At 38.8% G+C, this 25,639-nt stretch overlaps 1 protein-coding gene across 2 annotated transcripts in view; it reads left to right on the forward strand.

Moving 5' to 3' along the window:
- The window catches only part of CERS6 (ceramide synthase 6), a 126,949-nt gene that overhangs the window by 12,909 nt on the left and 88,401 nt on the right, over positions 1 to 25,639 (forward strand). For both annotated transcript variants that reach the window (XM_062004886.1, XM_062004888.1), the window contains exon 2: positions 25,413 to 25,518. In XM_062004886.1, coding sequence (XP_061860870.1) covers positions 25,413 to 25,518 — 106 coding nt within the window. The remainder of the gene's footprint in view (positions 1 to 25,412; positions 25,519 to 25,639) is intronic.

The raw sequence follows: 25,639 nt of genomic DNA on the forward strand, positions 1-25,639 counted from the left end.
CATATGATTCCTGACACTTTAACTCTCTCACTTTTCATATTACAACTGTGCTCCCATCTCAAAGTTAATTTCCCTTACATGTGTCATATTTAAATTAAAGTTTATTCCACTATTTCTTGCTATGCATCTTTCTGAGTTTTGTCTCTTCTCCTGTGTACCTCATAAATGTTTTCTTGTCCTGCATCTGCTCTGCTCTTATATTTTCTTTTTATTTGACCTCTTGTTGATCTCCATCCACCTTAAACAAAGGCTGTCTATCCATGCTTGATGTTCTGCAGAGCTGCTGGTGGCAAAGCAAGCCAGATCTGAAGTTTCTGTCTCGAGGCTTGTCCATCATTTCCCAGCTCTTGTGTATGGAAGAGGCAGCAACTGAAACAGAGAGGAAACAAAGTCTTTTGCCCCTCTTCAGTGCTGTTAAACCAGTGTGTAGCCACGCAGTTGTTCAGAGAGGCTACGTATCTGTTGCACCTTTAGTAATAGGAGTATTTCAGACTCCTAAGTTAGCTTTTAAAATGACATTTAATTGTAAAAGCAGCCATAGATGAAGGTCTGGTGGTTCCACTAGTGTGTAAGAAGATGGGTTTCAAGCTGATTCTAATTTTATCAATGATCTTGGTCATTTTAGTGGAGAAAGAATATGCTGGTCATCTTGATTGCAAAACCCTCTAAGTGTTGTTAGGAAAAATCATAGCTTTTTTCACATTTTCTTTCTACAAAAGTGCTGTATGAATGCCAGGAAATATTCCCTGAAAAAGGATTTGGAAATCACCTCAGTACATTGACTATTTAACAATGTCATTTTCTAAATATGCCATCCTCCCCCAGCCCTCAGATTGGAGCATGGCATGATGAAAAACTTTATATCGAGAAGGAGGTAACTATTCAAGCAAGGATGTTGCCAGCTATGTGTCCCATACAGTGACTCATAGAGTAAGGAAAAGGTAACTTTGATTTCAGTTCTCCATGTCCAGTGCTTTGTGTGCAATCTCCAAAATACTTCTTCCTATATAAGATTGGTCTTTGAAATCCAGGTGTTAGCATTTGTGTCTGGTCTTCTCTTTCTGACTTATATTAACTTTACCCAGGGCTCCTGCAAATCTCTTCCAAAGCTTTAGGCCTGCTTGCTGCTCATGGGCCAGTAAATCTTAAATCATAAATGAAAAAATAAGATTACCTCGGTCAGGGTGTTTTGTGCTCCCAGCCCAATGATTTCCCACAGTTTCCTATGAAACATCCTGGAGTCCACGCTTCAGACTAGCTGTCTCTCTTGAAGATTAGTATTTGCTTTCCTATATGAATGTTAATATAAAGAGTGCATTAATTTGGCAGTACTTTATTACATGGATAAAGAGAGATTTGTCACACAGTCTTATTTATTTGCATACTGATAAAATCTTCTGGTGATGTAAGTCAGTATGAGGGTGGTCAGACTGCTTTTATACTGGTTGAGGATAGATATTACTCTTGAACATGATTTATTTACTCACAGAGGTCCTGAATCCAGTTTTCTGCCAGAATAAATTAGAAAATAGCTTCTGTTGAGTTCTGGTGTTATAACAGTGTAAAAGTTTTGTGTGAGAGACCAGAAATTGTATGACTATATGTATGGTTATGTGTAGCCATCTGATCACTGTGTTAGTAATTAAGAATCAGAAGCCATTCAATCTGTACAGCTAGGTAGAAAATGTTTAATTTTCTTCTTTATTCCATTTTTCTTTCCATGACTAAATGCCATGTGTGCAGCCATGGAATATTGTTCTGTGTGAAAAACTTCACATATAAAAATTAGTTTACGTTTGATGTTAGCTAGAAAGATTTGCGCTTTTTTGACAGAGTAAGATGTGGGCCTCTGCTCCTGCATGGTGTAAGATGACCTTGCTTCTCCTTCTTTCTCCTTGTTCCCTTTTGAACAAGAGCACCTCTAATACTGGCTGAAGACATCACGTCCACAGCTCAACAACAGGCTATTAGTAAGCACCGTGTGGACAACTTTCTTCAGTCCAGCCCTGGTTCTGCTCTTGCACGAAGCTCCTTTGTGGTGGAAAAGGTCTGATACATCTGTGCAGGGGTTGTAGCTCCTGTCAACAGATTTAGGGTGGACTGGAAGGAGTGTCCTGGTGTTGCCCTAACAGATACTCTGCTGCAACCGTGTTGCTGTCAGTCCACATAGCAAGTAGATTAATGTGAACACAGGTGTTCTTAGTTGTCTATAGTCACTGCCAGAGTTACAATATAAGTGTCTATTAAGAGCTCTGAGTACACACAAACAGAAAGTGTCATCCTTAGTGATGACAGCTGAGGGGCACGTGGCAGTGTATGTACATGTAATAAACATGATATTAAATAGGTTATAATGATGACCTCCATGACCTTCTGAAAAAGTCTACTGCTCTGCTTTTTTTTGCCTTGCCAGGTAGTGCTGTGGGTATTTATTTATTATGGATGGCATAAAGAAGCCTCTGAATGTGTACATGGGCCTAATGAATAGGAAAATGGAGCTCACTGAATCCACCCTGTATTTTCTTACAGTTCCCCTTTAATGAAACTGTCTTCAGGCAAAGGCTTGGCAAATCTTCCCACTTGGCTTTGCCCACAGAAGAGCAGTTGTCATCCAGAAGCTTAATTACAGGAATGGGCTCTGCATGCATCAGAGCCTTCGTAACTCCAGCCTGTAGGACAGTGATTGGAAATGTACTGTTCTGGTCTTATTGTTGGCTCCTGGCCTCAGGGGGTCTAAATTTGAGTGTTATAAGTAAAGCAGAGGACTGAAAACAAGTACGCTCATGTTTTCTGCTGATGATTTTGAGTGATCAATTATGTTGTCTTAGAGCCTGGGATCCCTTTTTATAATAGGAGAGTAAGAACTGCTTCTTGCTTCTTAAATCTTTTCACATTGTTTGATATAAACTGTCACAGAGAGCAAAAAGTTTTCAGAACTTAGGGCAAGGTGAGGAGGAGAGATGAGGAGAGACTTGGAGCAAGATGAAATTAACTATGAAACATGCATAACTGCTGGCAGTCCTTATCAGAAATCTGTTGTGGAGAATCCAAGTTGTTAAAAAACGCATTGCAGCTATAAGTGGTAGCAGCCACTGGAGAGTTTGTTCTTTTTACTTTTCAACACCTTCTTAAATATTGTTTTACCTGGAAACTTTCCAGCATATTACTCAAAAGAAGCAACAGAAATATTCTTCATGGTTGGAGAGTGCAGACTGTCAGACTGTCTTAATTTTAATGGCTCACCTTGCTTTGCCATCCACTTACAGTACATCCAGAAGAGTCACACACAGGATTAGGTTTTTTCCTTCCTCGTATCAAAGGGATGTATCCTCTTTATTCATCTAAACAGAAAGAAATTTTGGAACACGTTAAAATCTGTATTTTAATACTGCCTTTGGATACCTGAATGCTATTTAGGACAGGGTATAAAATGTTTCTATTTACAAAATTATTGCCTTATAATTGTTGTTATTTTAATGAAGGATTTGGTTTACTCCTAGCCATTATTTATCCCTCCTGTATACTGCTGCACTGTACTTCATCTTTCAGCTCCTAGATTTAGATCTTGATCCTGCAGACGAGTTATTTATGGTATAAATGAAATAGTGATAAAATGCAAGTTCTTTTGGTCCTGCTGCAGAACAGGCTGAGAGATTTTGGTATTCCAAAACCTTTTAAATAATGATGTTAAAATAATGAGGAATAAAAACAAAAGTTAGGATACTTCTATGCCATCGATAAATATTTGCATCTCAAATGACAGATGACGACAAGTCAGCCCCCTCCTGAGTGTGAGTAATGCAAATCATTTTTTGTGGAGATACAGTGCAGCAACCACATGGTTTGTGGTGTGACAATCTGCTGCCTCCAGTATCTTGACACTTCTGTTGCTTACTTGGAATTAATTTAGGGAATTAATTACACCCTAAATTCCTCCTGTACTTGATAAGTAAAAATGATTAATGGAGGAGTTGAGGAGCTGAGGTGGGAGTGGAGCAGGGAAGTTTGATTGGAAGGAGCACACAGGTGTTTTCTGGAGCATGGGAGAAGGGAGTGAAGCTAACAATAATCATATGAGCAGGGCAAACCTGAACATAACATGTGTGTGTGCACCTGGGAGGAGTGAGGTGTAAACAGGCATGCCCATTTGTCTGTTCTTGCCAGAAAGAATGTGTATTTGCAACTGCTCCTTTCAGATACACTTATCAATTCAAAGGTATGTAAGAACTATAGGAAAGAAGAGACTTGATGTGTGATTTGTCTGCCTCAAGTTGATCTGAAAATTCTTAAGGAGAATTAAAATTTTACTTTTTTTTTTTTTAAAGGCAGCAATAGAAAGCCATAGTGTCAGTATCACTGCAATTCTCTCCCACATGGTAGGATGTAGCATGCCTAGGCACCACTTCCACCTTCTTGAAGCTTCTTTAATGAATACAGATTACAAATGAAAAGGAAAAGAGATGTCAGCTGGCTAATGTGACCCAAAATGATAACAGTCTGGTATCTATTTATCTCTGCTGATAGCATCGACAAATCTACCATCTGGGAGAGACAGCACACTTGCTATGGTTTCCAAATTAAGTCAATAATAACCTTCCAGGTTTGGCTGGAAAATGTAGGTACTGTTACTTCTGGGAGGTCTTGGTTGAAGACTGGATCCTCATTGTCCACCAGAGTCCTGGATGGTTGGTGAGACCAGGCACTGAATGGAAATACAGGAGATTGATATAAAACTTTTATTAGGGCAGGTGATTTTTATCTGTAGAAGTTACAGGAAGTATTAAACAGAGACAATTTCTGATTGCTGAAGTGAGGGCTCCCAGGACAGAGGAACTGCACTTGGACATGAGATGAGGTGACAACAATGACTTGATTAGCATTAAAGGTTTATTTTATAGTATTAAAAACAATGCTAAATAATTGTTTTTGCTTTATGCTGTACTGTGAGGGGGGGGATGGGTGTGTGGATGTGTGTTTATGTGAGAGAGAAAAATAGTAATGTTCTCTAGTAACCCAGAAGAGCTACGATTGCCTGGATCATCTAGAAGAAGATGTTTTCAGCAATTAATTTACAGACTTAGCAGATGTTTCGTATGGTCAGAACCCAATAAAGGACAAGAGCTATTCTTTGAAAGACTGGTGGTATTTTTTCCCAATAACTGATGCTTAGGAAATAAATCTACAAACTTTTATTTTCCTTATTGAGGAACACCTGTTTCAAAAGGGAGATCTGTTCAGTTTCTAATTAAAATATCAATAATAAGATGCTTTAATGATCTCACAGAAGGAATTTAAACTGAAAAGTTTTGCTTTCTTTACTCAATACAGTTGGACTGTTCTTAATAGATGCTGTTGAACTGTATAAAACATTGGTTTGGGTAGCTTTTTTTAACAAATGAAGGAAAAAGTAATTGCCAGCTTGGTTTCTAAGTATACCGTAATTTCATCTGGTAGTTTGCAAGTAGTAATAAACTTTGTTTCATATAGAAAGCAAGCTCAGTTGACAAAGCTGTTCTCCTAGGCATCTGTAAATAATTTCTGGTTGAATTGTGGAACGATAAATACTTCTGCATATTGAAGCTGATTAAATTGTTGTACAATTTATCTACTGAACAGGATGGATAAAAAAACTCCTTTTGAATCTCAGACTATCTAATTTTGGGGCAGCATTTAGAAAGTGAAGGTTAAAATAAAGTATTATTTAGATAAACACAGGTATTCCATCTAACCTATGTTAGAAGGATTAGTGCCAAATGAAGCTTTGCATTTTTATGAAAGCAGAAGGTCTATATTAGATCATCATGCATGAACACTGTTTAAGAAAGATTGAGCACTAAGGTACAGACTTCAAAACTGAGTATTTGCTTTTCTTGGAGTGAGTCAGAGGATGCTGGGTGCTGCTGCCTAATGGTGCAGTAGTTCCAGAATGCTTTTAGCCTGATGATTTTTTTTCAAATACTTGTTTTGCCTCCCATGCTTTGTTCAGCTCTTCATCTCCGTCTCAGTAATCACAGCACTTCCATTTCTTTACTTTTGATACAGTAGACATTAAGGTTGCATTTTGCATCTCATTTGGTTCAGATTCCAAGCGTCCTTCTAGATCCAGGTCCAAGATGCCTCCTGCTTCTTAATGCATCACTGTCAAAAAACCCAAATGAAACAATAAAACAACCAGCCAAAGACAAACCCACAAACCTTTTTCTCAGGATTTCCATAGCTGTTTATCTAAGCTACTGAGGCAATAATTGTTTATGGTGTGCTGAGGTAAACATGAAAAATTACTCAAGACCGAAAGTGCTACAGATAAGATCCAGCTGAAACAAAGGCCAGATGGCGCTGATTCGTATGAGTTATGTATGGCATAGTTTTGGCTTCAAAGGAATTTAGCCAAAGGGAGGAAGGTAAAGGTAAAGAAACATCAAAGACAAAGGCTCCCCCTGCACGTTCCTGAATTTAGGATGCATTCTTTGTAGTCTGCTGCTTAGCTATATACTGTACTACAAAGGGCTTTTCTGGGCAGTCTGTGGTAATCCTTGGTTTACTGGTAAGAGGAAACAGATTTTTGTAGCATAATAGAAACTCCACTGAGCGCCCGTGCAAAAAGAGAAATTATGACTATTTCCATTAATTTGGCCTAAAATGGCTGGGGACTGCGTATTTTGCCAGCCTGCAAGTGTCACATTCTACAACTTTTTTTTTTCCCATCAAAGCAAATGAATAAGACAGTTCTACTTAACAGCAGCATGCTCCCTATGTACCTCCAAGACTCCCTTCTCATCCCTTAAGTCTTTGGTGTGCCTGTGGGTAGAGTACCCCAGTCCTCTTTCAAAAGAGAGGCAGCAACCCAAGCAATGTCTGAGGCCACTGTCACCTCTGCCATTTAGCAGTGCAACATGCCATCATTCACCCAAGCTTTCAGCTATCAGCATAACGCCCTACAGCACTTGGCCCTTCAAAGGCTGTGGTATGTGGCTTGTCCAACCCGTTCAGGTGGCCATCACTGCATTAAGTCAGGAAGTTGATTTCTTTACCTTCTTGCAGTAACTTGTCAGGAAGCATATTATGTGTGGTGGAAGTGGAGTTTGAGAGTGATTTGATTTAGTATTTGGCTTATATGGAATAGCATATATATAATTTTTTTTAAGCCATGAAACAGACTGCCTTCTGTCTGTGCAACAGAAGGAGAGAAATGAATAAAAACGAGTAAGCTGAATTTGGATGGACGTGGTACCTACATTTTATGAAGATTAAAAAAAAAACACATAATGCCTTTGTGACAGTGAATATATGAATTGCAGTATGTGAGTCCTTCTTTTCCTGAAAGATGATTATTTAAAACGTAGGGTGACTAGTAGATTTAAAAACTAGTAATACAGTTACTCTTTGGAAATCTAGTGTCAAAATGGAGATATTGATGAGATTTCTAAAAATGTTCACTCATGAATCTGTAGAAAATAAACTAGCAAGATATCATTAAAAGCAGCAGATGCTGTAGTGGTTTTGCTGCAAGCACAGCAAAAGCACAGCGATTCCTCTTTGTTTTTCACTCTTTCTAGCCTAGCTTTATCTGCCTCTTAGACCTCGCCATCGCCTTTATTTTTTAATATGCATCATTGTTTGGCTGCTAATGGATTGTAGTAGTATTGAGTACATATGCTCTAGGATTAGGCTTTGTGAATTGGAAAGGCTGTAATGATTTAATTTTCCCCCCTTAGATCTATAGTCGCATGGATGACGCCCTCTGATGTGAAGCAGGCAGAAGTGATTTGAGACCTGCATGACAGGTCTGTTGTGTTTTCATTAATTAATTTCTTCAATAACCACTGAAAACTAAAAGGGAGAAGGTCTGGAGAGGAATAGCAGTGAGGTTGACTGGCAAAAGATTTGACCTAGTTTTTTCAATCTGCATAGCTCTGCAGACAGATTCAGTTATAAATCTGCCTTCTTAGATGAGCTTTTCTTTCTTTTTTTTTTTTCCCCTCCCTTCATGAACAGCTGGATTTGTTTGGAATGTTGGTGGGTTAAACTGTAAAGTGTGTCATCATTGTATAATGTCATGGAAATGTGCATGTATGGTGAGGAAGTAAGGGAAGGCACATACTTCTGTTGAATTGCTCTGGGATTTTCTGCTTTCTGCCTGCCCGACTGTCATTCTCCTTTCTGTGTGTTTAATAGCTGTGTGACATTACATGCTTGGTTTTTCATCCTGCCTGCAGTATTACAAAGTGTGTGAAATAAAATCACTTTTCACTTTGTGCAGCAATTACGGTTCTGCTTTGCACACAAAGCTAAACAAGGATGAAACTTTTTTTAAGTTTTGGTAACATCTCCAAGATAATTGTTTTGCCTTCCTAATTCTATTTATATTAAGTGGTCCTGACCTTTGCTTGGTTTCCTCATTTGTTTGTTTTCCTTCCCTTACTTAGCAGTGAAGGGCTGGGGATTAGTACTAAATACTATAACAGTATGGGGTTTCATGACAGGCTGGTGACCATTGCTTTGATCCTCCAGATGCTCTGGATAAGCGTTAAAACAGACATATAAAGGGAGATAGTCAGTCACCCAGTAGGTAGATATGTGTATAATGTTTTTCTTACAGTGTTTTATCACAGAGAGGATTCATTCTAGAGCTGTTTGTTAACTGAAGCATAGGGCTTTGTTTTTGAGTGATGAGGGTTTTACCTGTTCTGCATTCTTGAATAACTAACTGGTTTTGTTCTTGAACTGCTTGCTTCAACTACAGGAAAACCATAGCCAATTGAAAGTCAGGGAACGGAGTACTGTTTCTGAAGCTACTCTGAGACGTAGCTGTAACTGCATCAGGAGACTTTATAAACCCATCTTTTCTTGGCACGCTCTGTCTTCCTCCCTGCTCTGGCCTGAGGCTCTCTGTCATTCTTCTGTAGGCCATGGTGCTGGAGCACAGCTTTATGCAGATTTGCAATTTCTCACTGTTTGCTCATGGTCTCAGCTTCCTTATGGCATGTGCTGTGGCTTCAGTGCTGGTTCTTGCCAACTAGAGAGGCTGTTGAAGAGGGTAAGAGTTTTAAGCTGTCAATTGTCAAGGAAGTCTCCCTTTGCAGTGATCAGCAAAGAGGTTGCTTAGACCAGGGAAGGCTCTATAGGCTTCATGGGAATTCCTCAGAGATTGTCTCTCTCTTTGGCTTCCCTGTATGTGTAGGTTAACAATATTTATCTGCTTTAGGCCTGGGAAAAGATAGTTTCTGCATGCTGCTGTGACGTTGGTATAACAGCATTCCCCAGTTCTCCTTTTTCCATCTCTCTTTGTTTTTGCCAGTGTTTCTCCCTGAAGCTGACAAGTTATCTCTGTAGCTATGAGCTGATTTTGCAGTGGAGTAAACTCATCACCATTTCCTCTTCTAAAGTAAAATTTGTGCTTATGCCATAGTTCTGTAAATTCTAAAGATTTTTGCTTTTCTCTGTCTTCCTGACTGTAGGTGCAGAGGCAGCAGTCACACTGTTTGGGAGCCAGACTGTGTCAGTAACATTGCTCTAGAGGATGCTGACTGACAAGCATGTCAAAAAAGTGACTGTCAGCCCAGCAGCTGAAAGGAGGTGCCCACTCACAGGAGCTGCTCCGAGCATCCTTGTGAGGCATTATATCTGATGGTCTGACATTTCTAGTCCCACTCTAAGTGAGCTGTGTTCTTGGGCTGTGATAATTCCTTGTGTATCCTGGATATTGATGTCACACCTAATTTGTTCTCAAGGGAAGGCAGAGTTTGCTCCATAATTCTGTGTAAAGCTGGCAATTATCAAGTGCTCTCAATGCTTGCAAAGCCTTGCTGTAGTTCAGGCACTGTGCAGATTCCTAACTGATACGCATGCTGAATGTTTTGGAGTGTACAGGGGAGCATGAGGGTCTTGGCTGTATGCTGGCCAAGTGCATACTGTGGGCTGTAAATGCTTGTATTTGCCTGGCCCAAACAGGCTGTCTGGGTAAGATTTCAATATTAGTCCTGCAGCAATTCTTACCTAGGCCTTGTCCCACCATGTGCCATCTCCTCCTTTCTTCCCCTGCTTGCCAAACATGCAGCCCTCCATACTTCAAATGCAACAGCATTGCATTCAGCTAATCTCTAACTCAGCCGGGTAAGAGATTGGCTATCACTTCCATTTGTGTTGGCAGACCAACCTACTAGATACCATATTTTTGTGCTTTTTCCACCAAGCTGCATTGGAATTTTCCATGCCCAGCAGTTTACTGCAGCACCTGAAGCAATGAGACAACCCCTAAAGACCTGTGGAAGAGGTGATCCCCAATAAAGTAGCGAGTTTGTGTCTAAGTTCTGCTGGGTGGGTTTTGGTGTTTGAGCTTATGTTAGCCTGTGCCTTCAGGAGTATCTACATGGCTTCTTTGTTTAAGCCACACCTTCATGTTGCCTGGTCACAGCTTATTTTAAAGGCACAATGTTTTCCCTTATAACTTTTTTGTTACACTCCTACATAAGAATTACTTGATGACCAGTCTTAGGAACCATGCCTTTCTCCATTTAAAAAATAAACCTCATGGTCTACAATTGTGTAAAAATCTGCTATAGTGACACAATTATAACTTGTATGGGTCCCCAATTTTAGTTATTAGTTTCTGGTTTTACATTCTAAAAGAAAGTACTAAACCAATTCAGAGCAAGGTCCAATTTCTTTATAATGTGGTGGTAGTATACAAAAGAAGCTGCTTTTATCCCAAGCAGCATGTTCTGTGGTGTGTTTAAAAACAAACAAATAAACGAGACAATTCTAATGATCCCAAGGAGATAAAAAGGAATATAGCACCCCTAAACAGAAATACCAAGAGTAACAAATACTTGCCACTTTAAAATCTTTAAGGAACTCCTATCTTACAAGTACTTTGTGACCTGTCAGGGGGACAAGTACTCTGCCTGGTTTTCAGCACTTGGAATTTGTTTGCTTTTTTTAAAAAAAAAAAAAAACAGGAAAAGAGCTACCTCTTGTGTTACCTCTCAACATCATTTGTGGTGTCTAATAGTAACCACTGCAAGACAATGTTACAGTGTCAGGCTCCCTCAAATACACACCTGCCTAAATGTACTCTTCTTTTATACCAGTCCTAGGAGGGAAATGCTTTTCAGTCAGTTGTCCTATGTGGGATCGTTTGAAGTTGGAGTATGCAAGTTGCTGACAAAAATCTTGTCATGAACTAAAAGAAAATAGGAGTTTAACAGTTTCTTGTGTGTTTTGATGTACAAAATAGACAAATAGACCTGTCTTGATCCAAGGTATAAATGATCCACGAATTACAGAATCATAGAATGGTAGGGTTGGAAGGGACCTTTAGAGATCATCTAGTCCAGCCTCCCTGCCATAGCAGGTCCACCTAGATCAGGTTGCACAGGGATGCATCCAAGTGGGTTTTGAAAACCTCCAGAAAAGGAGACTCCACACCCTCCCTGGGCAGCCTGTGCCAAGGTTCCCTCACTGTTACGTTTAAATTGAACTTTTTGTGTTCCAGCTTCTTTCCATTACCTCTTGTCCTGTCACTAGACAACCTCCTGACATTCACCATTTAGATATTTGTAAATATTAATGAGATGCCCTCCCATGGTCTCCTCTTATCTAGACTAAATACCTAAGATATGAGATTATTTTCTTTCTTTTGCTTGAAACAGGCTGCAGCATTTTTATTTGCTGTCAGAACTGGTGTGTCAGCATTGTTTTCATGCTGTGAGCTCCTGCAACTGGCTGGTAGCTCTCTGTGCAACTCAACGAACACGTTGTGCTGCTAGGCTCCCTTCCCTGTCTGCTGTTTCTGGCTGGTGCAACCCAGGGAGTTGTTTCCAAAGTGGCATTTGGGTGATCTGCTAGCAAATCCTATTATTTGTTAATAGGATTTGTTCTTACACTGCTTTGTTTGATCATTAATTGTTTATCGTGCATTAGGGGTACAATAAGATGCCTGTCAGCTGTGTTATGAGCATTTTCTGTGCAAGACTCATTGTTTGCCTGCAATGGCAGGTTTTGCTTTGGGAAAGCCTCAGTATGGAAGGCAGAAAACAAAAGCTCCACATTTCAAATGCTATGGTATATCCTGCTCTCTAGTAGGTGTTGATTTCCACAGTTCCCCAATAGATGGTGAGGCGTATAGAGCATCAGTAAGCTCATCTTGGAAGGCTTGTGGATGCAGAGCCACAGCTGCTTTCCAGATTGCTTCTCTGTCTTTCCAAAAGGGTGCCCTGCTGTGGTGGCAATCAATCAGGAAAGCATTAAGAAAATTCTGAAATAATTTGAAATAGAATAGAAAGATGAAGGTGAAAAACATACAGGAAAGCTGGGGAGCTAGTGAGAACGAGTTGCTTTTTTCCTTAGTGGAGTGTTTTGATCAGTCTGGATGGTATCTAATGCTCATAAAATGCAAGTAGAAACTAATTCTCAAAAGAGATCCATCTGAGCCATTTTTTGAGGTTTCAAGTGTGAGCATTTGTATAGATATTTTTACAAATCTTTTGTTGAAACACTTAGAGAAAAAATGATTCATTATAATTCTTCTGAATTATAGCTATCCTAATGCATTTTTTAATCCGTTTTCTCAGAAGAGGACACTTATTAACAAATACCAAAGTCAAATTTCGAAAGCAAAATCTGAATGTGGTCCTGTGATGGCTTAACTTAAGCTTCTAGGGAGTTCAGTTAGGTTTGACTATGTCTCAATGTAGTGCTGCTATGTTGATGGAGTGAATTGGATCAGGTCACTCATCCAGCTGAAAACTTAATGTTTTTCTGGGGAGGTAGGCAGTCATAGTCATCAGCCCTAATCTGCTTCTTCTGTGGCTGCAGTAAAGGTGGCAGGTTGGTATTACTGTAGGTGAAGAAGCCTGAGCATTCCAGGTGGCTGACCCTGCTCAGGGTGTTGTGCCAGAGCAAATGGGGACAGCTCTGTGAGACTTAGTCCTGTCTGGGCTTAGTTGGATCCAGCTGGAAACTCCAGCTGTGGATTTTGAACAGTTCTTACTTAAGTAATCCCAGTCTCTGGATAAAGTAGGAAAAACAACTTATTCTGTAGTTTGTTTGCATGCTTCTTCAGAAGTAGACTTCCTGAGTATCTATGTATATCTGTTATTTTGTTATATTGGAGGATAATTAGAAATAAACTGAGGAACTAGATTTTTATACCAGTTAGGAACAGGGTTTTGTTCTGAGTTTGAGAAAAGTGTCTGAAAAGAAATAAGGCTCTAATTTTTGTTGTTGAGTAGTCAGACAATGTGCTGAAGTTTGATTGTGTATACACATACGTATATAATATGTACATATACACATATCTATAAATATATATGCCATTACATATGACCTCTATATGTATGTGTGCTTCTGTATGTATGTGTACATGTACTCACACATGCATTCACACACGTATAAAAATACATAGTGAACAAACCATTTTGATCATCTTGTGTGACTAATACCTGTCAGCCAGGATGAAGATTGGTTCCTCTTGAAGTTCCTTCAAAATGTTTGAAGTTTTTGTGACCTAGCTCTTGGAATGAAAGTTTAACCTCCAAGTCAAACCAACCATCCCTATATCAAGTACTTACAGAAATACAACCATCCTACTCTGAGGTATCCATGACCTAGCCTCTCTTCAAAGGTAACAGTTTTCAACAGAATAAAGATGTAGTGTGAGCTTTCATCTCAGAGCAGGAAAGTTCCTGAAACATGTCCTGCCTCCTGATGTAGGGAGAAGTAGGATTTGCACCAGAAATATTGTTTTTTCAGTAAGAATTAGACACCTATTTCAATTTTCTCTGTCAAATTCCAAGACAGCTCACCCGAAGTGGAGGAGCCAAAGTCCCCAGATGACAAAGAAGTAGCTTACAAATATTTAAATACTTTGTGGTATGCACTCTTCTTTCAAGACCTGAAGCTTGTGGCTCCGTCAGCTAGTGTGAGGACAGTGTTCAGGAACAGAGCAGGGCTCTGCAGTCTGGGACGTTTGCTCAAATGCAGATACGAGCATTGGTTGTAGCAAATGACTGTAGCAGACGGGTGGACCTTTGGGCGCTGGCAGTCAGCCCTTGCCCTTACTCAGGGACTGGTTGCAGAACCTGTGAAGGAAGACAGAAGTATGGGAACCTTGAGCCAAACAGGTATTGAAACATTTTGAGGACTTTTTTTTTTTAATCTTCCACTGAATATAAAGCATCTTTCCTCTTCCCTGCTTTCAAAATATGCATGCTGACCCAAAAGAACTTGATGAGTTTCTGTTCTAGGTGAACAGTATAATTTTTTAACGTTTCAGATACCTTCTAATATCATCCAGGAAGGCATTGTTGAACTAGTGTTCTGTTACTTGCTACAGTCTTTTACAATAATATCAGATGGACTGATTTTTGTTAGAGGATTTGTAACTACATACATCATTATTGTACATCCCGGTAGTAAATAGATCAGAGTAAGACAAATAAATTAGAATGTAAGAGGATATTGATGAGACGACATTGATGAGATGAGCTATCACTTAATTACTAGGCTAAGAACTACTGTGGAGGAACCAGGAGGAGGAGCATTGCCTTTCTACTGGGCAGAGTTATGTTATTTGTCAAAATGATTGCTGAGGCTTTTACTTCTTTAGACAGTTGCTCTGAGCCACTTAGCAATTTCTGGGTCATGTCCAAGTGGCAGGTAGCTGCAGCTTCTTTTTATATCTTGAAAGCTGCCTTCGTGAGTGAAGGGGAGCTGCATTAAGAGCATGTGTGTGTGCCAAGAGGCTAGTGGGTGGTGTGCCTTGGCTACAACTTTAATGTCCACAGCTATTAGCTGCTTTTTTTTTCTTGCTCACATATTGAAAATGTGTCTAACATAGAAGATAAAGTAATGCTGTAAGGCCTTGTGGGTTAGAGCAGAATTATTGTGTTAGAGGGGTCTGCTGTGATTTAAAAATTAAGTTGTCGTTCTTTCCTTTCTATCTGTGCTTCTTCCTGCCCTTTACTCTGTCCAGCATTTAATTCCATTTGGGCCATGTGTCTTTTTATACATAGATATTTTATAGTATGCTCTTTGCTTTGTTTGTCCCAGACTTGCTGAAATAAAGGGATGTATCAGCTCGGTATTTGGGGAGGTGACAGAAGGGAGTAGGAGATAAATCTATAGGGTCAGGAGTGGCACAGCAAGGATACATTTGGATTGGCTGTTCATTTATATTCAGTGCAAGAAGGATGAGAAATGAAACTGGAGAGTGACAAAGAACAAAGGGAGATGATTTTCTTCACAGTCTGAATTTACTCTGGTGAGCTCTGCCACAAAGTGTTGGAAGTTTGTGTGGGCTTAGTGAGCTACTTACTAGTGCAGCTTGGTGAGGGAGGAACAGTTCTTTGGGGACTGCTGTGTGCAAAGATGCCTTTTTTTGCCTAGAAAGTCCCTAAGCCACAGCTTTCTAAAAGTTTAGAGAATGTTTTTATCTCCACTGACCTTTTGCAGTAGGCTAAAATTTTAGAGACCTGAATTTTACTACTAACATTGACTCATGTACCCTGATTTTTTACTGTATGCAAAAAGAGAGTGATACCTTCAACTTTCTATCATGCATACCTTCTACAGCTTTCATGATGCTGTTGGAGGACAAGTGAATGGAGGCACTGTGTGTGAGATGAGGGGGACTATTCCATTCCTTTCTCCCTCTGTCTCCTCTGTGCTTGGAAAGTTACAGAGTGACTAAACTCTTTATTTTTAGATATTACAAAGAAAGAAAGCATTAGACAGCTGGCTGCAAAAATATTTATTTGTGACCTTTCTCTACATTTGTGCAGTTCTTGTTGCTATTCTGGAGACAGCATACAGTTCCTCCCCAGTTCAGCTCTTAGGTCTTACAGAGCTCCAGGAGAAACTTAAAAGTTTATAATTCTATGCATACTTGAATTGAAAAAATAATCATATTGCTTTCATGTTTATAAAACATGACTACATCTGTTTGTAAGCTGCTGACCTTTATGTCCCATTATCATAGTGATTTACTAATCGGACAAGCAACCAGAGTGTTGCTTCTAGAGGCTGTATTAGAGTATTCCTGTATTGGTGGCTGAATGCCCTCTGCTTCAGGCAGTCCTCTTGCAAACTAACCTATGGCTTGAGACAGACCTAACCTTTCCACTTGTGAGAGAAAGGATTAGGTAGGCTTACTGGCTTAGTGAGGCAAAAGGGTTTAGTAGTATGTGTGAAGAGGGGCTGGAATTGGGGCTGTGATCAGCAGGGTCTGACCTGTGGCTTGTGGTGAGACCTGAGGGGCGTGCAAAGGTAGCTCAAGCCAAACGCTGGTTGTAGATTTTGTGATTGGAGCAGTACCTCATGAAAAAGAGGGCCCCCCCCCAGTTTTACAGTAATTGAATGCTATGGGTCAGTCATATCAGCTGTGTTCCTTAAGAGTACCTTTGTACAACAAAGCATTTCATAACAGTGCTGTTGAGTGATGAGGACAGTTGGTTTCACTTTCTTACAATGCTGTGTGTTACCACTGCACTAACCAGTTAGCCTGCAAGTTGAAATTCAGCTACTAGATCTGTTTCTTTCTTACCACAGCCACCTTTTACAGACTGTTGAGTAAAGTGAAATTTTCTATCATGTGAAAGTATTCTTTGATGGAAGCTCTTGAGTCCCTTATTGCCCTCAAGCAGATTACTGTGACCAAATTTTCTCTCTAAAACTGATCTGTATAAAACTATTTTTCACTTACATAGCATCCAAAGTGTGAAAAACACTTGATGTTGAATGTTGTTTTGCTAGGACAATATGCTGAATTTATAAGGCACTTTGTTTCCCAGCTGAAAATTTACTGAAACCTTTTTGAAGGTAGAGCGCTGCTCTTGCAAGCAGAGATGGAGCAGTTTTATACAGCTAATATGTGTACGTGTCAGTGTTACTGTTGCTTCAAGTGTTACAGGTGTAGTGCTGTTCTTTAGCTTGCCTTTTGGATCCGTCTTTGATATATTAAAGGAAAGAATATGTTCTGCCAACAGGCGGAAAAATGCACAAGACTGTTGTTGTAACATTACAGGAGCTGTGGCAGTACTTGAGTATGAGTGACTGGTATTCCAGAGAGCTATCTGGCCAATGGAGCAAGTCCAGTAGAACCCATGTGTAAGAATGCGTTGGCTTCTGACACCATGCTAGATTGCAGTAAATCCCTGCACTCAGTAAAGTGTCAGATTGTGCTTCCTTATTTTATATGAGCAGTTTCTCATTCCACACCATTAGTTCCACCAGCCCTCAGCAGACCACTGCAGGCTGCTGCCAGCCATGCTCCCTGAGGTCCAAGTATTTTAATAGATTCATTTTCTACTGCTAGTTTGACATGTACTTTGATTTTTCTTAGGAGAGATGAGCAATGCCCTTTGTTAGGAAAGATTTCAAGGAGCTTCCCAGCTTTGTTTAAGAAGTAGCAGGACACTGGTGATCAATGTGTACATTGGAATTTTTTGGTTGTTTGCTTGGTTAGTTTTTGTTTTAAGGCCTTTTAATGAAACTTAGACTACTTTGTAGAAATGCTGATGTCAAAAATATGTTTTCCTATTGAAAACATTTCCCAGGTCAAAATATTATCATGAGGCTTTAAAAACCTTATAAAAATCTAACCCAAAACTCAAACTACTAATTTTCCAGCAATTTTTTTTCATACCTCTAGTGAGTGTAAATGTGTTCTAATAATTTGATCCAAAGAAAGACAAAACATCACTAATTCTCACAAATTGCTTAGCTTTTATTTTTTAGAATTACAGGAGAGTTCCACACTACGGTGCTTAGCTTGTGTAATTTGATGGGTGATCCAGGATAATGATGCTCGAGTGGAAATAATGGCTAATGCATCTCAAGAAGAGAAGGGAAAGTGTCAGGCCTCTCAGATGAAAGACAGATGCATATTCGTGCATTTCAAGGGACTTGGAAATAGGTCCACCTAAAAGGGTTTGCTCTGGGCTCTCCTATGCGCTCTCTTCTGAGGCAGCACTTGTAATGCTCAGCAGGAGAAGGCTCTTGCTGATGTACCAAGTCGTGTGCTTCTTGCTTGGACAGGCAAGTCCTTAGCTTTGAAAAGGTTTCATTGTGAGAGTCATGACCCATTTCACAGCACACCCAACAAATTTGTGCATCAGACATTTTCTCCTGGTGGGCCTTCTGTTGTGAAAAGTGTTGGGAAACATAAGCCTGAAATCAGTGCTGGGATTGGTATACTGAAGTGACTATTCCACTTATCTACTGAATTTGTCCCAGGACTATTAAGATATTTTTCCTTTTTTTTTTTTAAATTAGTAACAAAAGTAATTTCTGAATTAAGTAGGTCAGCTATACAAAAATAACAGAACAAATTCAGCAATTGTTTTTGTGTGTCATAGCAGTAAATCTGTTGAGCATCTGCTCAGAAACAAACCTCTTCTGCTTTCACTCATCCTTGTAGTTAGGGCATATTTAGATTGTTTCTGTTTAAAACCAGCAAGCAATATCCAAAAGTTAGACAATTGTAATCATAAATCTCTACAGCAATCTGTGTTTAGAGAGCATAAAGTAGATGAGCTGTGAAAATTTGTTCTGAATCAGTCTTTCAGAAAGGGAGCCAGGCTTTTCAAAACAGATTTGGGCACCTGTTTAGCACAGAGAGGATTTTTTGCTGGCTATAACTGTCTTCCCTGGTATTTGTAAATACACAAATAGGAAACTCTGAGATTTGATGGACATACTTAATTTGTGGGAATGGTTTGCTTTGGGGTTTTTTGTTATGGAGCACATAGTTGGCTAGTGTTAGCAATGTAACCCATACTATTTAGCTTAAGCTAAGTGGTTCTTTATGCATGGAGGTGACTCAGAGATGCTCAGCACACTTCACATCCACTGCAGTTTTCTCAGATTTCTCCATCTAGATGCATCCTCAGCACAGGAAGGAGCAGTTCAAACTCAATTAACTCAAACATCTTTGTGGACATGAAAGGCTAAAACAAAAATGCATAGTCTTGGTGTTCATGGGGACTTTGTAGCCACAGTTCTGCCTGACGGCATCGTGAAATTTTTTAGTCTGTTAGTGTAGATCATGTAGAAACAGTCTCTAGGGTGGTTTTATGTAGATGCTTTGTGCCAGGCTAAGGTACCTTCCCAGAAAATAGATTGTTGGATAGGGAATGAGTGGGCTCCTTAAGTTTTGAGCTCTAGTAAGAGGCCATTAGTCCTATATGTTGTCCCATAATATGGCCTATGTTTGATAAAAATGAAAGATGAAAGGGAATGGTTCAAGATGGAATCAACATACATTAAAAAAAAAGTGCTCTAGCTTAGCATTAGTCCCTTGCACTGATGAAGATTTGCAACTGGGCTTCTATATTGGAGTTGACCATAGAATAAAGGTATTTAAGTGAGGGAAAAAGCTTTCTGTGCTTGAAACACATAAAAGAAAGGTTTTCTGATTTGTTGGAAGAAGATTTTACAGATCCTGTTAGCCATTAAAATGTTACACCTAGACAGAAAAAGTCATTGCTTTAACAAGACTCAGGAGGAAAATGAAGGTTGATACAAAACTAAGAAAGAATAGTAATAGGGCAGAAATGGAAATGAATGCAGTCATTTCTTGCAATCCTAAGGAGAGACTTTGAGGTCAAGGAGCAGATAAGTCACTTGTCTCAGTGCACATGGTTTAAAAGTTTCAAATAAAAATTTTAACACATTTCAGAAACCTTCTTGACATACAACATTTAAAATATTGCATATGAATGGCAGGACAGCTTATTAAATCTGACAGGGGAAGTCCATCAATAGAAAATAAATAAAAATCTTAAGCTTACTTCATTGGTGGTTGTTTTTGTGTTTGGGCCATAGTACAACTTCTTGTAGCTCTGTCCCTCATGGTGGTGAATTATTTCAGGTATGCCAGTTTTTAAATGCAGAAGCGTAAACCACCTGTTTTCATCTGTGTCAAATAACCTCATCTTGGTGTAGGTTCTTGAATGGATAATCTTGTCCTTATCCTTTTGTAAAAATAATTGGGCAGGAGTTCCATAGGTCTATTGCAGATTGTATTAGGACAGTATAGTAATATCAAGGACCAGATAGTGAGTTGCTATCCCCTTGTGGGGCGAGGGTAATCTGTAACAGACTTTCTTATTCATTTGGTCTGTTGTTTTCCCGTTCTTGGGCCTCTTTGTTATCAGCTCATGGAGTTTGAATTTGAGTGGGGAGAGAGAGTTGCGAGGTTTGGGGTTTTGTTTTTTTCTTTCTTTTGCAGATTTACCTCAGTTAAAATGGAGAAAGGATTATGGTTTTCAGTTTCTAGATTCTTACTGTCTTGTTCCAGAGAGAATTTTGCTGAAAGAAGTGAGTTTCTAAATAAAGCAGAAATATTTGACAAATAAGCATTGCAAACTAGTACAATTTTATCACTTCAAAGGGCATGGGAAGGAATCTAAAACTGCTTTGAACAGGTTAACGTGTATCATTTGCAAGCTAACATTGTCAATTATTTTAAGACTGATATTTCATAAATTGAAAGTTTAGAACAAGCTGTTGAAAATTTTCTATGTCTCCCCATACATTTAAAAAGAGAACAAGCATATTTAATTACATGAATCAAATATTCGTTAGGCCTATTAGCTTAATGGTGAATGGTTTTAAGTTGTTTTTTGGTCCTATTTGAGAACACTTAATTCTTGCAGACCTTTTTGGCTGTTTAAAAAACCTGTGATCCCTCATTAATTCTTGTGGGCTCTGTGGTGATTTGAGCATCTTCAAAGCATTTGCTAAAGGGCAGCCACCATGGTCAGCTCAGAAATGGCAGATAATCTGCTGGTATGGAAATACTATATTCACATGCCATAAGAGTGCCCTAAAGGCATATTTCCGGTGTCTTAGATGACTGGAGTTGCTATGTATTAGTTCCTGACTGGATTCAGTACAAAGATTAGGTGTCACAATTAGGGCTCTTTTTATTTTTCTCTCCTGCATCAAATGATAATTTAAAAAATATATTTATTTAATGCAGACTTTACTATTGCTAATGAATATCACCCTCCGAGGATTATGAGGGTCAACACTAATATTTTGGGTGAATTCTTGGATTACAATGATGTAATTTGTCAAGATGAAAAGTACTAAACTAAAGAAGTTACATGGTAATTAATTAGTAAAGAGAACAGAAAGAGCTCTTTGAGTCACTGAGACATTTTCCTTTGTCTTTTGTTAGAGGTTATTTTATCAGTAATAGTGCAGTTGTGTTTGTAGTTGATGTCCCCAGGATGATTTGTGCTCCTTGTGTATCTGACCTGGTCATATTTCTAAAGAGAAACTTTTTCAGGGTATGGCATGCCCAGGAAGTGGAGCCAGTGTATTTTTAAGAAGTAATTTTGTGAACTTGAGGGGTTAGTGTGGAAACGATTGGAATGGCTTCTGTGGGTTTCAGGCTTCATTTTCCATGGAGTTGATGGCTGGGTGGGATCCTTGTCTGCCCCTATGCAGCACTGCACCCACTACGATCACTGCAATGAGCAAATGGTGCCCAACTGGCATTTACCTTCCTTCACCAGGGCAAAATTAAGTTTTAGTTTGAGAGGGTTTTGTTTGGTTGGTTTTATTTCTCTCTTCTCCTTTTTGTACCTATTAATGCATGATAATATTGGATGTCTTTGTCTAGTTAGCATTTGTTAAAGGACAAATGGGAAACCAAAATGAAACTTGTTCTTGATCAGATTTACATACTTCTGGTGAAGTGGTGCTACTTTTTTCCTAGGGGAGATGGGACAGCATTTTGCAAAGGGTTTCTTGGTCCCTTAGTAGAGAAAAACTGATCTCTGAGTTTAGAGTGGAGTATGAGGCCTTACTGTGGCTCTTGTAAATAATACATTTGAGAAAAACAGGGAGAATCCAAAATACAAACTAGTGCCTGCCTGCAGAGGGTACAGGCCACTCAAATGTAGGCAGTGAGGTATTTATGGGCCTGCAAAGGCCAAATGCTTTCCACTCCAATGATTTTGCGGTAAGCCACATTTTCTGAACTGGCTGACTGTGGGCTTTTTGGTTTGGTTTTGTTTTTAAGTGTGGCTTTATCCTGTAAATAAGGAAGCTGCCTTTGAAAAGATTCTTGAATTCTAATTCCCTTGTTTATGTTGGTCTTTCATTTCTAGATCCAAGATAGATGGGGATGCATTTGACAAAAGGTATTTGTCCTTAAATTTTTCTGTAATTGAATACCAGCTTTCAGTTCAGCTGTACTGGAATCCATTGAAAAAGTGATACTAGTGTGGCATTTGTTCAGATTTACATGTTTAAAGAGAAAAGCTGGTAATATATTCAATTCTGCTGTCTTTAATCTTTCACAATAGTTATTCCCTCCTAATTGCAGTACCTTATGCAACAAATAGTCCCACGGGCTTCAATGAGACTGCTTAAGGAGTTGAATACCACAGCGTTAGCAGAAGTGGAAAAAATGAATAGTGCTTTTAAGAAGTGCAACATTTGGTAAAATGCTCATAGTTTGTACTTGTACAAAACATTAATTCTGTTTTGTTTACTTATGAATCTATTTAAATTGTTACAGAAAAATGTCAGTGAGAATTATGTTAATTATGCTTTTTATGGCTCCAGGTGTGACTTTGGGATCCTATTGATTAAATTCTACTTTATAATTCTATTTTGACCTTGAAAAGCTTTTTTGTACTGCATAGTATAGCTTGAATTAAGTTTTTGTATGAAAAGTAAAGAACACCTTAACTTTTACCAACTTTATCAAAGGTAATCACATGGACATGGCTCATGCACACTTGAATTCGTGGTCAGACATTGTCAGACTTGAAGCCATACAAAATGTTTCTATTAAAATCACTTTCTTTCTCTTTACTGCCCTAATAGGAATTAATAATCCCTTGAGGGATTTTTTTAAAGCTTTTTTTCAGAAGTGGAGAAAGACTACAAGAGCATATAAGGAGAGGGACCTCTGTGGGTTTTTTTAAGCTTTCCCCCTCCCTGACAGAGCTAGCCAAGGTCATCCTGTGTCCTGCAGCTGTGTACCCTGCACATGTCCTTACTGTGCTTTGCTGTCCATGTGGTTCGGGTCACAAGCCCATTCCTCCAGTGCACATGAAAAACATAAGCAGCAGATGAAGAAACACTTGTACTCCTGCTTATAAAATACCAAATTGAAGCAGAAAATGTATTTCATTTTAGGTAATGGGTATAACATCAATATTACAATTATCTTTTTTTTAAATATCTAGATAAATACTGTAACTATGCTTTGTCTTGGATTTATCTAGGCTGTTCATGATCAAGGCATTACATTTTAAGAATGGCATTTAAGCAAACCCAGCAAGTTTGCTTAGATTTAAATGAAGATCAGCTCAACATGAAGCTTGGTGGAATTGTTCCTTTTGGAATTTTTATATCTGGAACATTTTATCTGCTTTTGACTTTACCAAATCATCTTTTTTCCTTTTAAATTAGCGTGTTTAGGGAAGTGCCTTTCTATTGGAGTTAATGGCTATCTCATTCACTCAGCAGGAGAAAAGCAAAACAGAAGTTGAAAAATGTATGTGTGGTTAAAAAAAACCCTCAAAACAAAACAAAAATCAACAAAAAAACCCCCCAACCAACTAAAAAACTCACATCTTCCAAAAAAAAGCAAACAAACCTAAATCAAGTCTTGCAATGTCAGTCACCTCCAAAGTAAGTGCCCAGACTGAAACTGTTTTTGTTTTTGTGTTTATTTAGTGAGAATTTTTTGATCTTGCTGTTGATGGTGAAGGCTGAGCTTGGGCTCCTCTGTGCATACATGAAGCTAATGAAGCTGTTATCTTTCATTTATTTTATTTGTTTTTATTCCACCTACAGTACTCCTCTGCCCTGTGTCTACTCATAAGCCTTTTTTTATAAGACTTTGCAAAATTAGCTTGACATCCCATTTACTATCTGTCTTAGGCGTGACTCTTACCTGGCACTATTGCTTTCTCTTCAGGAAATTGTTTAAATTTCCTTAATAGTGAAGACTGGAATTTTTGGAGTTTTTCTAGCTTTTTTGTACAAAACACAGACATGGATGCAATGGTGATGATTTGGTTGATGCAATGATGATTTTGTTGATGCAGTGGAGCTAGCAGTATGGTTGCAATCTGCAGCCAATCAGATTGCGGCCAAACTTCTACAGAGTGTAATATATTTTTTTGAGATTTTTTTCCTCTTATAGTATGGAAGGATCAAGTAGCAAGTTCCTACTGCCCTTGCAAATAGTCACCAAAATTATTTCAAGCTATAGAGTTGCCTTCCGTATGGGAACGATATCAATGTGTCAAAAATTTTTACCTTGGGAAAACAAGATAGTTTGGCATGACCTGTCTTTGTTTACCAAGTGTTATTGCTGTAACCACTGTAACATAGCCTAGGACTTAATTATCTTTAATCAGCTGTGCTGTTTTAAACATAGCAGAAACAGGAGTTGTAGCTTAGAACAATGCTTGAAATGGGACTCACATGTGGATAAGAATTAGGGTATTTTAAGAGTCTGTGGTTGTTATGTGGAACTACCACTGAATATGATGTTTTGATCCTTTCTGGCAAATAAAGTCATAGGAAAAGGAAGTCTTTTAAGTGAAATCAAGGGTTACATAGTTCAAAGATAGCAGAAATTCATGCTGTTCACATATGAGTGTGATTCTTGTACAAACTTTGTAGCTTTTGTGAAGATTTCAGACTCATAGTTACAAAAAAATAGTTTCTAATGAGTGGGATGGTGGGTTTTAAAAGAGCATCTGTAATGTAAGCTATGTAATTCACCTCTAAAATGTATTGGAGACACCCATTTTGTAAATGGGATGAACTTAACAGGTTGGTGTTTCAATCTGTGACAGCTTTGTATTTCACAGGAGAGTTTGGAGGAAGAGCAAAGGTCTTTGAGGCATGGCTTACCATCATTTAAACTTTATGTTTAGAAAATTGTTTTGACTGGGCAGCTTAAGTGCTTGCTGCCTCTAAGGGCTTTGTTTGAATTTTTGCTGTGCAAAGGGAGTCCTGAGGTAGTAGCTACTCTGGAAACCGACTTATGAAAAAGGCTCTGTTTGGAGGAGAATATTACTTGCTCTTCATCTCTGCAAGCTGCCCTGCTCTTTTCATTAGTTGGTAGTTCTCTAGGAGACATTCCTCTTGTGCTTTTGTTCTATCCTTTTTTTTTTTTTTTACAACATGAAAGAAAATCCAGTTTCATGTGCTCCATGGAGTTCCTTTCATCCTTCAAAGTGATGTTACTTGTTTTGTGATGTAATTGCCTGTATGAGATTTGCTTTTGAGCTGTAAGGCTAAGCATTGTTTTTGTTGGCAGGGTTATAATGTTTGTGCAGTTACCACATGTCATTGATTGATAACAGTAATGAAGTAAATAACTGAAGGGTTTCACTTGTTTTCTTTTTTCATTCTTCTGTTTCTCACAGGTTCATTGCTAAACCATGTGCCTTAGGCCTTAAAGTCCAAGCCAATGGACCACAGAAAGCTCAACCTAATGCTATCCTGGAGAAAGTTTTCACAGCTATTACAAAGGTAGAGTATTTAACTAAAATACTTACCTTATAAAGTGGGATGTGGCACTATGGACTATGTCTAAATGAAATGAAACTAACTGCTAACTGCAGTGCTGCATTTTTACAGCAAAAATCAGAAC

Source organism: Colius striatus, chromosome 11 (genome assembly GCF_028858725.1).
Source record: "Colius striatus isolate bColStr4 chromosome 11, bColStr4.1.hap1, whole genome shotgun sequence".
In the NCBI taxonomy this organism is placed as follows: Eukaryota; Metazoa; Chordata; class Aves; order Coliiformes; family Coliidae; genus Colius; species Colius striatus.